Source organism: Lactuca saligna, chromosome 8, assembly GCF_052625555.1.
Source record: "Lactuca saligna cultivar CGN05327 chromosome 8, ASM5262555v1, whole genome shotgun sequence".
In the NCBI taxonomy this organism is placed as follows: Eukaryota; Viridiplantae; Streptophyta; class Magnoliopsida; order Asterales; family Asteraceae; genus Lactuca; species Lactuca saligna.
This window is the reverse complement of record NC_136424.1, coordinates 61,045,624-61,058,063: the sequence shown is the minus strand read 5'-3', so window position 1 is coordinate 61,058,063 and position 12,440 is coordinate 61,045,624. Positions and strand designations below refer to the sequence as shown.

Genomic DNA, 12,440 nt, shown 5'->3' with positions numbered 1-12,440 from the left:
TAGATTGATGGTAGCGGGTAGCAGTCTTTTTGACATGCTTTGTTTAAGTCCACGAAGTCTATGCACATCCTCCATTTTCCATCGCCCTTTTTTGACCAAGACCGGGTTTACTACCCATGATGGAAAAAGCGAATCCCGTAGTATCTTTGCTTTTACTAATTTTCCGACCTCGTCAGTTATTGCTTTATTCCTGTCTTTTAATTGTCCCATTTTTTTCTGCCGAACTAGCTTACTTCCTGCTTTCTCATTTACTTTGTGATCACCCAGTTGTCTCGGCACAATTGTCATGTCTGCTGCTTCCCACACGAATATATCAACATTTTCTTATAAAAATATCGTTAATCCCATTTTAATTCATGTGGTAACCCGAATCCTATCTGCACTCCTTGGTCTGCATATTCTCTATTGATTATGACTTCTTCTAACCCGTTATTTGTTTGTGTTGTATTAAACTCTGTTGCTCTCGCCCTGCTGTCCACCATTGCAATGGATTCCATTGGTGATTTACTATAGATCATTCCAAATCTGTTTTTCGTTTGGAATCGAATGATAACATGAATCGTCGAGATAATCACTCTGAACTTTCTCATTGCACTTCTTCCAAATAGTAGGTTGATGTTGATTGTATGATTGTGAAGGCTATTGTTTGTCTATTTTTGGCTTGTGTTAATGGGATAGAAAAAAAATCCCTTTTAGCCAAATGAAGTGTCCCACAAAGCTTGATAAATGTCGTGCTGGTTGTTGCATCCTTTTTCTTAATTTTTCCGGTTGTTGCGAGAAGCAATGTTCGTACATGATTTCGGTCGAACTCCCACTATTATAGTATATATAAATAACAGTACATCTTCATGGATGTGGTGAAGATGATCTGTTTCTTTATCAAACAAACTATGTAGTTTGTCGGTGTCCTTTAGCCGCGATGGGTAGCTTATTTCTGTTTCTTAACTATGTCATTATCATGTATTTCCTCAGTATGCCACCTTGGAGTATCTATGATATGAATGGATCCAATGTTGATATGGCGAACTCCAGACGCATGATAAGCTCTTTCACCTAGGAGGGTTTCGTCTTATGGGCCTCCAGGAGTGCACTCTGTATATGAATAACAAAAACTAGGTCAGACAGCCATACTGAGGGTTAGACCCCGGTATAGCTCTCTGATGCCTAAGTTTGAATGCGATATTTTGGTAATGCTTTTATGTCAATGAGTACGTGTATTTTCCTTACCATGTTAGCAAGTCCCTGGGGATATTTATAGGCTATCCGTGGTTAGTAGAGCCTACTCCTTTAGACCGATCTTCAAGTCATTACATGGTATGTGAGTAACATTTTCCCGTGTCCTTTGCTTTCTTATTTTATTTTCTTTGTACTTTTTGGCATACTTTATGGGATACGATTCTGATGCTAGCGTACAATATATTCAAATACATATTTTCCTGAAAAAGGTTTCAAAACTTGTAAAGGTGTCCTGGTAGGCACCGCGCCAGTAATGTGTTTCCTCGAACTATCGGCCTGGTACACCATTAACCTTTTCTCTCAAAAGACTCTTCACATGATACTTCCACCTCACCTGTTTAAAGGGAAAGTGTGACTAATAATCCCATATTAGTTACAACCATCGAGGTTCCAGTTATTGAATAAATTCATCCGGTAGTACAAAGGAGTCCCTCACATACTCAACAAGATTCTGAGGTTCTAGTTATTGAGGGGATTTGACCTACAGTTCAACAAAATTGTTCTAAAAGCTCTAAGGTTCTGAAGATGAACTAGTTAAGAAAATAGTAGTTAAAGTTCTGAGGGTTATTGCAATTGTCGAGGGAGAACCGTCAACAATCGATGGGGAACCTTCAACATCTAAGGGAAACAACCATCATCATCAACTGTTGTTCAAGATCTATCTTTAGTTTGTTCACAAACCTAGGGGAACCACTTTAAATTTCCAAAGAGATCAACCTCCAGAAATTGAAGATATTCCATCAAATGCAGATGCAAAACATCATCAAACACATGTACACATCTGGACAAGAAATTATCCACCTGATTCGATAATAGGAAGTCCTTTTTTGCTGGTATTCGGAACCCATCATCTGATGATCTGACCAACATTGTAAATATGCAACATTCATGTCATCAATCGAACCCAAAACGATCAAAGAAGCTTTTATGGAACATGAATGGATCGTTGCAATGCAAGAAGAGCTTGTAGAGTTAGAAAGAAATAAAGTTTGGAAACTTGTTCCCAAAGCAAAGGGACATACCATGGTTGGAAATTGTTGGGTATTTCGCAACAAATTGGATGATACAGGTGTGGTAATCCGAAACAAAGCCCAATTGGTAACTAAAGGATATAATCAATTTGAAGGATTTAACTATGATAAGAAATATGATCCAGTTGTGAGGCATAAGGCCATACGTATCTTCCAAGCGTATGCCACACACAATAATATCAAAGTAAATCAAATGGTTGTAAAAAGCATTTTCCTTAAAGGTGAGCTGAAATATGACCTATATTTACATCAACCTACATGATTTGCGAACTTTAAGTTCTTAAGTTACTATTATAAATTCAAAAAAGTTGATTATGGCTTGAACTAGGCTTCGCGAGCCTGGTATGAAACTCTCTCAACATTTCTTATTAACTTCGGATTCAAGCATCGAATTATTGATCCTATCCTCTTCAGAAGATTGAATGAAAATCATTTAATGCTTGTACAAATGTACATGGAGGAAATTATATTCAGTTCCACATATCAAGTCATGGTAGACAAATTCGCAAAGCTTATGATGTGCCAGTTTCAAATGAGTATGAATAGAGAGATTAATTTCTTTCTAGGGCTACATATCAAGCAAGTCATACAAGGAATATTCATTCACTAAGAGAATTATACAAAAAATATTTTAAAGAAATATTCAATTTAAAATTGTTTATCATTGAGGGTCCTGATAGCCTTTAGTTACAAAGTCTCAACTAGTCCTACCGAATAATCAACTGGTCAACAAATTTACCAAGGAATTATTGCTTCCTTGTTGTACCTGACCGCAACTTGACCGAACATTGTCTTCACAACAGGTTTGTATGCTAGGTTTTAGGTTGATCCCAAGGTATCTCATCTAATTGGAGTTAAGTAGATCTTCATATATCTCAAAAGGAGTAAATCCTTAGGACTTTGGTACCCATCAGGAAAGGAATTTAGTTTGCAGGCTATCACAGATGCATATTATACGGGATGTAAATTGGATCATAAAAATACATCTGGAGGATGTCAATTCCTTGGTGGAAGATTAGTAAGTTAGTCATCCAGGAAGCAGGATTGCGTATCATTATCCACCGCAAAAGCTAAAAACTCAAATCATGGATTACAACTACAAAATGCTTCACATACCGATTTATCATGATTCTGAAAGCATGCGCAATTTCAATCTCGCATAATCCAATTCAACACTCCAAGATGAATCACACTAAATTTAGGTATCACTTCATCAAGGATCATATTCTCAAAGGTAAAATTAAATTATTTTGTTCCTTCTCATGAATAAATAGCCGATGTTTTCACAATAGCACTTGACTCCACAAAACTTAATCATTTTCTAGAGATGTTAGGAATGATGAATCCCGGCCGTTTCTTTTTTCTTGAACATATAACTTCTCAGATTGCAAAGTCTTAACAACCAAAAAATAGATATGATTAACTTATATTGATAAATTAATAAAATATGCATATCTTTTTTCATGAATCAGTTGAATCTTTGATTCACTGAAGAAATTCTTAAAACCTTTGAAGAACATATATTTGTCATTATTTTAATTTTACCCTTTTTAGTCCAACTATTGGGCACAAACTTCATATATTATACCTCGGTAAACTTATTTCACCAAAGTTTGTTTATTATTTTTTTACTCTTCGGGTAATTTTATTATTTTTATGTTTAGTGTTGGTATACCTAATTCGGTGCCAAATGCCAATGAAAAAGGAAGGCTTATTTTGAGACTAGTTCTGATAGGCTATTCGTTTAAAAAAAAGGACCAAGAAAGTATATATGCCCAATATATATTGAAGTGAAAGAATCGAGTCATAGAGAAAGTAGATTTGATCATGGATTACGATCCCATGCTACTATCCGTAGGATCGAAAGACAACTAGTTCCCCATGTTTGGTCTTCAATCAAATATATGAATTCATAATACCATTGAAAAATGCTTTTAATCCTTTGAGTTTCTTACTAAGGATTAAGTACTAACATTTGCAAGAAAGTGTAGTGACTGAAATAAAGTAAGAAAACTGAAATATGGAGAAAATAATTCCATCATGAATATCGAGCCCTTGCAACCGTTAATAGGATCAAAAGGGAACTCTTTTCAAATGTTTAGTCTATGGTCTTATAATTCAAATTATTTATACAACATTTCTCGAGATCGTTCTGAGTTATTTTAATAAAGTACATTCTAACATGTTAAAAGAAAGTCATAAAATCTATGAAGCTAGTCTGGTAGAAATAGTTCAAAGCTGATTTGAATATTTGAATAAGATGTATTATTATGGAATCATCAGACATGAGAATTGCATTACCAAATATCTTGTTGGATATGATTTTAAAATTCATTTAAGCACAAGTCTTATGATGATTATCATTATCTATCCCAGAAACTAATAAACTTAGTATGTTCATCTTATATGATTTTGGTTATAGGCAATAAAAGCTTTCAAAACAGGAGTTCAAATAACACCTAAACTAATTCCAATAAACAACAAAGGAAACCTAAAAAGGAAGCAAAATATTACCAATTTCATAAGAATCGAGTAAAATGTTTACTTGAATATAATCTATACGGATAATATTAAGCATTTCGTCGACCAATTGGTTATTGAAATAGAAATTTCAATAAAATACAACATCCATAATGTAATTTTTGTATAAGAACATCACACAAAGATATAATTGAGGTCAGAATTTTAAAGAGAAATGATTGTAGGGGGCTAAATCTTTAAACAAAGCACAATAATTGCATATGATAAAAATGAATCCTCCATTGACAGAGGAATGAGGAACCTAACTTGGAGTGGGTTGGAGAAAGAATATGAACATACAATTGAATATCCGATTCCATCTGAGATCATAGGACACATCTGTTGGTAAAGATGAATTTTTCATATGAAGGAAACACAAATACGATCATTGGATGGTCAAAAAGTTTACCGGTAATAATGATGACTTGTTGATAAGAAAAGCCCAACAGAGAAGGAAGAATCCTTAAAGCAAGAGTAGAATTAGGATTTTGTTCATTAAATTTGAAACATAAACATAGTGGTATGCGATTGGCAGGGAGGAAGAAAGCTTCAACAACTCGGGATGGAGGATTACGACAGTTCCATGTGTCTGTCGATGTGAAGAAAAGAATGGAGGTGTGCTAATGAGAAAGAACATGACTGAATTGGGGCACTTTCGTCTTATTCATTTTATTTTTGATGAGTTTTAATGGCCTTTAGTAGGTTTCTTAATTTTAAACATTTTATATTGTGAGTTTAAATTATCTTTATTAGGTTTCACTACTAGAAACAAGGTTTCAGAGATGGACGAATCTGTCGCTATTCTGTCGCTAAAGGACGTTTGCAACGGATCAACAACAAACATACTCTATAGCCAATTAAAGTGTGGCTAATAAGCTAGCAACAGATTTAGTGACAGATTAATTTTTCCTTGCGACGATCTTAGCGACGGATCATCCATTGCAAAATCGCCACTTAATTAAGTTATTTAGGACATGGGCGACAGAACTCACTACCATTAATCCATCGCTGATCCCTCGCAAAACTCTATTCTATGTTTTTTTTTTATATTTCGTTGCCGATCCCTCGCAAATTTAATATATGATCTTTTTTCTTTTCCGTTGCTGATCCCTCGCAGATTTAATAGATGATTTTTTTTCTTTTCCGTTGCTAATCCCTCGCAAATGAGTAATATCAGCTTTTTTTTTTTTTTTTTTATTACAAATCTATAACACAAAATAATTATACAATCTCAAATCAAACATTAACATTCAAATACCAAAAACATAAAATATATATAGAATCCAAAACCAAACATTAACATTGAAATACCAAAGTTAAAAACATTAATTGTTATTTGATTTCAATGAATAATGTACCATAATTCTTTATTTCCTCTCATAGTTTGCATTTCCGAATACATCTTTTCCATTGATTCATATCTTGCATCCTAAAGAAGGATTGAAATGGAATTGGATTCCGATTCCTATTAAATCTCATTGAATTAGGCGAACCAAATGTCACTTACTTTTTCCTGCAATGGAAGGAGACTTGCATACATGATGTCCTCCTAGTTTTTGGTAGATCAGGGTATTTGTTGGAAGCATTTATTGCAAGCAGAGTTTTTCTAGTTGATAGAAAGGAGATTAGTCTACTCATCTGAAACCAAATGTTGGACTGGAATGGAATTCCCATTCCGACTAAAAAGTAAATGGTAATACATGTTGGTGAAAGAAAATACCATGTTTGCATACTGGTCTTCAAAAATTTTCATCTCTCCTGGCATTTGATTCTTTAAACATTTGTGTTGATCCTTATAGAGCATTTACTACACCAAAATTAATAGCATTTTAGTACTTATAAAATTGGATACAAGATTTTTAATTAGAAAGGAAATTATAGAACTACCCTTCTAAAGCTTAAATTCATGAAAGATTATTTCATAAAACAACAAAAGTACCAGACATCGATCATTTCAAGGAGCTGGTTTCAATATTTTCTGCCCAAACCTACATGTAAATAGAGTCATTGACTAGTCAAGTCAACGATCTTTTACAAAAACTGGAGTTCTCTTTTATGTCAAAAAAATGAGAGAACTTACATGAACTTTGGCAGTAGTCTTTGGATCGAAGAAGGACTTGACTTGGTTAGGTCCAATGGATGCAACACAAATCATTCAATCACCCCTCTCCAAGATAGTTGTAAAGAAGCCACTATAGTTTAATCGGTTAAAGTTTGATCTACAAAAAAAATTACATTTCACAATTATAAAGAAAGTAACAAACTATGTAATATGCATCTGATGCACTCTCAGATGATGCCAAAACAAGCTTAGAATTGAAAATCTATTCAAGAACAAAAAAATATATTAATGAAAAATATTTTTATGCAGAAAAAATTATATAAGTTACTACTGTAAATCTGTACACATACATTCATCCTCTTGTTTTCCATGGTTCCCCTGCAAATTTAAAACCAAAAAATGTAAGAAAGAAATTAAACCCGGACAACAAACCAAAATAGAAAAAAGTTTTGCCAATTTGCCTACATGTTGAAATCGGGAACAACCACAATGTTGAAGAGATCAATAATCGTACTCTTGACTGAAAACCTAGAATCATAGATGAAAAGACAAAAACGCCCTTGAGTCAAGATGTAAGAAAAAAGGTGGAAGGAAGTGAAAGCATTGATATTTTCTTCTAAAACCATATGTTATTTTCTTTTTAAAACACATGTTTTTACATCTTTTAAAACATATGCTATTTTAAAAAAGTTTTAGAACAAATCTTTTAGAGACAAATGAAAATAACATACAAGTGCCAAAAGGTTGTATTTTAAAAAGGTAAAGGCACCATCAGTGCCTAGAACAATATGTTTTAAAAGAAAATAGAATGAGTTTTCAAATGATATGCAATGAGAAAGAAGAGAAAGCAGCATATGTGTAACAAAGGTTATCTGTGAGTGACTGCAGGTCATTAGCTAAAAACTTATTCTCATCCCGCAACATATGGTAATAAACTGGACGACTTGTACCCTGTTTTTGTTACACAAACAGAATATATGCCACAATACACAATTCTAGAAACTTCTCAAACATTCTAGTTATTACCTGAAGATTTTATTACAAAAAGAAATTAACTTACGTTCATTCAAATAAAGTTAATATATATTATACCTGGAAGAATATTTCCACTCCTGTCAACATAATTATAATCATGGTGATTGTTAGCAAACAATCTAGTGTGGTGACGTCTCTACACTACCACAATTGTCACTGGAGGCTGATAGTTTGCCTCCAATGATGCACAAGCCTTATGTATCGCATCAAGCTCATAAAGAAGAACTTGATAAACTTCCCTTCACTCACACCATCCCTACATCATCAATAAATCAATCAGAATATTTCTTTATAAACATAATTAACTCATGAATAACAAGTTCAAATGTTACATAACTATAGAAGATGATACTCTATAGTTTTTGATCAGTTGTTCTTTTGAATGATATCAGAAGCTCCCTGTTTTTTTTTTGAATCACAACAGAATATTAGAGAATACTAGGTAATAAACAAGATGAAAAAAAGAGAGGCTTTTCTTACTTGATCATGCCACCAGAGACTTTTCCTCTATTAGAATCCTTTCATTCCATGAACAAATCTTGAATAAGTTCTTGGCGATGTTTAAATGTTTATAATGCTAGTCCCAAAAGTTTTATGAAGTTGTATTTAGGGAGTCACCAACAAACCCTACACTATTTAAAAGTTCATAATGCTAGTCCAATTCCCATAACAACATATGAGTGTTGGTATAACTGCATATCTTGAAGAGTCAATTTATATATATATATATATATATATATATATATATATATATATATATATATATATATATATATAGACACACACACACTTACTTGAAGGTGAGTGTTGGTATAACTGCAAAAACTATCACATATAACAAAATTGCTACGTATGTAGGGATATCTGAATTCAATAATAATTAACATAAAAAAGGAATTATTCAATTAATAAGTATTGAATGTCGGTTTTTCCTAAACATGTTGAAAAACTATAACTTTATTTCCAAAAAATTTAGTAATAAGCCATTGAAAATTCAAAATTTTGTGAAGGAATACTAATAAATTATGAACATGTCCATCTTATAGCACTTATTCCTATGTGTGTTCTGTGTTTCTAACTCAATAGCTATATTCTTGACCTAAAAGTCAAACATGGATCCTACAAAGAAGATAGGAATATAGAAGAGAAGAGTATTGGAACAAAAATACATACCAACAATATCAATAGGTTCGAGCAATAGCAATAGGTCGAGACATACTGAAACTCATGATTGTTACCATTTGAAATTGACCCCCTAGTTAAATGCCTACACTCGGTACCAAATTCATATCAGTTCAATTGTAGGAAAAAAAAATTGTATGCTTATTTATATAATCTAGAAAGCAGAAATTTGAGTCAAGATGATAATCAACATGGAAGCCCTAAGAAAACCAAAATTAAAGAGTTAAGAAAGGTAAAACTTAGAAAAACGAGTGGTGATATGAGCTAGAAATAAAAGAGAAGTAAGAGACGTCCATGGAAATGCAGCTTACATACTACTAGAAACTAGAATTGGAAGCTGATGAAGACTAATTTTGATTTGCTCGAGTTTACAATCTGAAGCAACAGAGGATGAAAAACCAGATCGAACATCATTGGTAGGGAAACAACGAGTCATTGAGGAAGGGAGACAGGCCGAGAAGAAATCCAATAAGTATGTGATCTATGAGGTTTTCCTTTGAGAGGCTTAAGTATAGTTTAAAGAGGTGCACTGCAGGTGGACAGTGATTGAGGCAATTTCTTGGGCGGAGAAGGGATTTGAGTGGACAAAGGGTCGATTAGGGCTTTGTGAGGAAATCGTTTAGGGCTTTGGGAAGAAATTAAAGGGAATGAAAGAAAAACGAGGGAGCTGAAAAGACAGAAAAATCAGGAATGAAAATAAAACGAGGGATGGAAAAAACAAAGAAAATCAGGAAATAAAAAATGAGGCTTTTAAATTCTACGAGTGATTGGCGAGGGCCAAGAAAAAAAAGGCCATTGTTTTTTAACAATCTGCTATTGTTCCTTCACTAAAAAGTTTTAATTTGCAACGGATTAGCGAATGACTGTTTTTTATCGATAAATGCTCACCAGTCTGTTGCTGATCCATCGGTAATACCTTTCCAAAATTTAATAAGTATTTTGGTCGATATATTTATGCTTTCCGTCGTTGATCTCTTGATAAGCCGTCACTTATTAGCTCCGGAATGAATCTGTAGCTAATTTCGTCGGTGAAGATCAGGTTTCTAGTAGTGTTTCCTAATTTTAAACCTAAATTGGTGGAAAAAAAATAATCAAAGGATTTAAAATCTAAAGATGCAAAATCTAAGAATAAATACAATCAATGGCTATAATCATGTTTATATATAAACTTTTATTATATAAAAAGAAGATTAGGTATTCGTAGCTGTACGCGGTATGTGAATGCCCAGTTATATTGAATCAAAACACACCAACTAGGCGCAAAGATCCAATACACACGGATCACATTCTGCTGATGATGATTTAATTACTAGTTTAGAAGTTGGTTGTTTCATTTAATCATCAATATTATTGCGACATTTTTGGCAATAAATACGTTGAGTTTGCTTAGGTCCTACCAGTAAACACATCATGATGCATTCATGCAAACACGTGTATGTTAAATGAGAGTTTGTGCAGGTATCAATGTAGTAGATAGGGGAGTATTTTCATTGCTTCACTATTGGATTTGTAAAAGTTGGTGCTACAGATTACAATTGTTGGTGCATAAACTGTACGTATATATGTCTATCATAATTGACATTACCCCGTTTCTTTCCCTTATATAGTTCTACCTTTTCAACGAACATTCAAGCTATCCTTTCCATACTCAGCTTTCCTTTTCCTTTTCCTTTTCCTTTTCCTTTTCCTCTCTCTCTCTCTCTCTCTCTCTCTCTCTCTCTCTCTCTCATCTGTGTTGCTGTGCTGTCTCCTTAACATAATACCTAGAGCTAGATCCTTACACCCAATCAAATATACAAAACATAAGGTAGGGTCTACCCTGAAACACGATAAGTGTAGAGAGGTGTAGTTTGGGCGGAAAATCTATTAAGATGGGAAGATCAGGTCGCAGTGAAAAGAAGAGAAAACAAAATGGCAACAGTAATATGGCGGGGTTAGGAGTTGGAGTGAAGAAAGGGCCATGGACACCTGAAGAAGACCGAAAGCTACTGGCCTACATCCAACAATTTGGTCATGGCAGTTGGCGCGCTTTGCCTGCTAAAGCTGGTAACTATGTGACCTCCTCATGCATGCACAAGACAGTTTTACTTAATTTTCTTTGGTTAAATATACGTTGCTTTGATGTTATATAGGGCTTAAGAGATGTGGAAAGAGTTGTAGGTTGAGATGGACAAATTATCTCCGGCCAGATATCAAGAGAGGAAAGTTCAGTTTGGAAGAAGAAAGGACCATCATTCAACTTCACGCTCTTCTTGGTAACAGGTACAAGTTGAATGATTCATAATGATGCATCATCGTCACTGTTATACCATTACTGTAACCATCTAGCTAGTTTCAATATCTTCATAAATGAAGTTTCGTTTCTAATTTCATATTTCTACGTTAGATGGTCAACAATTGCTGCTCACTTGCCAAGAAGGACAGATAACGAGATCAAGAACCATTGGAACTCACACATCAAGAAGAGAATGACTAAAATGGGTATTGATCCGATGACCCACAAGCCAAAGAGTGGAACCCAACTCCTGGGCTCTAATCTAAACCACATGGCTCAGTGGGAAGCTGCTAGACTGGAGGCAGAAGCTAGGCTTGTTCAGAAACCAAAGAACTTTTGCAATCAACTACCCTATCTTATTTCACCTTCTTCTACTCCTGAACTCCATAAAAGGTCCACCGCAGTTCCACCACCACAATTACCATGCCTTGATGTGCTAAAGGTTTGGCAAGGGACTTTATGGTCAAATTACTCTATCAACAATGAGAGTCTCCAATCACTCATATCCACATCAAATGTCTCCGAAAAAAATTCGATCGTCACAGCAGCAAGGCCAGTTGAAGGTAATGGTTCGTGTGAACAAGATCAGGTCAAGAAACTTAATGATCAAATCAAAACTCAAATGGGGACATTTGAGGAATTTGAGTTCACTAATGATGCAACTTTCATCAATGGCGATCCTCTTCGATCCCCCGATCTCTGGGAAGACTTTGTTGATCTTCTAGATGGTGGTTGGAATAGTCTAACCAGTAACTTTAGCATGATTGCTACACCACCAGCTTCCCCGGTATTCTAATAAATTTTCTAGGTCGCCAAGAATGAAAATAATGATAGAAAATGAGTTCAATTTGTGGCTTCATTTATGTCTTAGGAAATAATGTAAAACTAGCTATAGCATGCGTACGGCTGGAGTGTAGACCAATAAATTAATATAATAATGTCCCTGCAATCGAGTTATTTAATCAAAAGCAGTTTTTAGAAAACTCTCTATAGGCTATATAGCAACATATTACCTCCCATGTTTACAAAACTCGCAAGTACGTCAATACTTGATTATGATCTTTAGGAATTAAATAAAAAATAATTACATAATCTAAGG

The 12,440-nt window shown here is 34.2% G+C and overlaps 1 protein-coding gene across 1 annotated transcript; it reads left to right on the top strand.

Moving 5' to 3' along the window:
- Nucleotides 1-10,706: 10,706 nt before the first annotated feature.
- On the top strand, nt 10,707-12,240 carry LOC145009314 (transcription factor MYB16-like). Its single transcript, XM_078968016.1, has 3 exons — nt 10,707-11,112; nt 11,199-11,328; nt 11,453-12,240. The coding sequence occupies exons 1-3, from the start codon at nt 10,938-10,940 to the stop codon at nt 12,135-12,137; spliced, it is 990 nt and encodes a 329-aa protein (XP_078824142.1). The 5' UTR covers nt 10,707-10,937; the 3' UTR covers nt 12,138-12,240.
- Nucleotides 12,241-12,440: the final 200 nt, after the last annotated feature.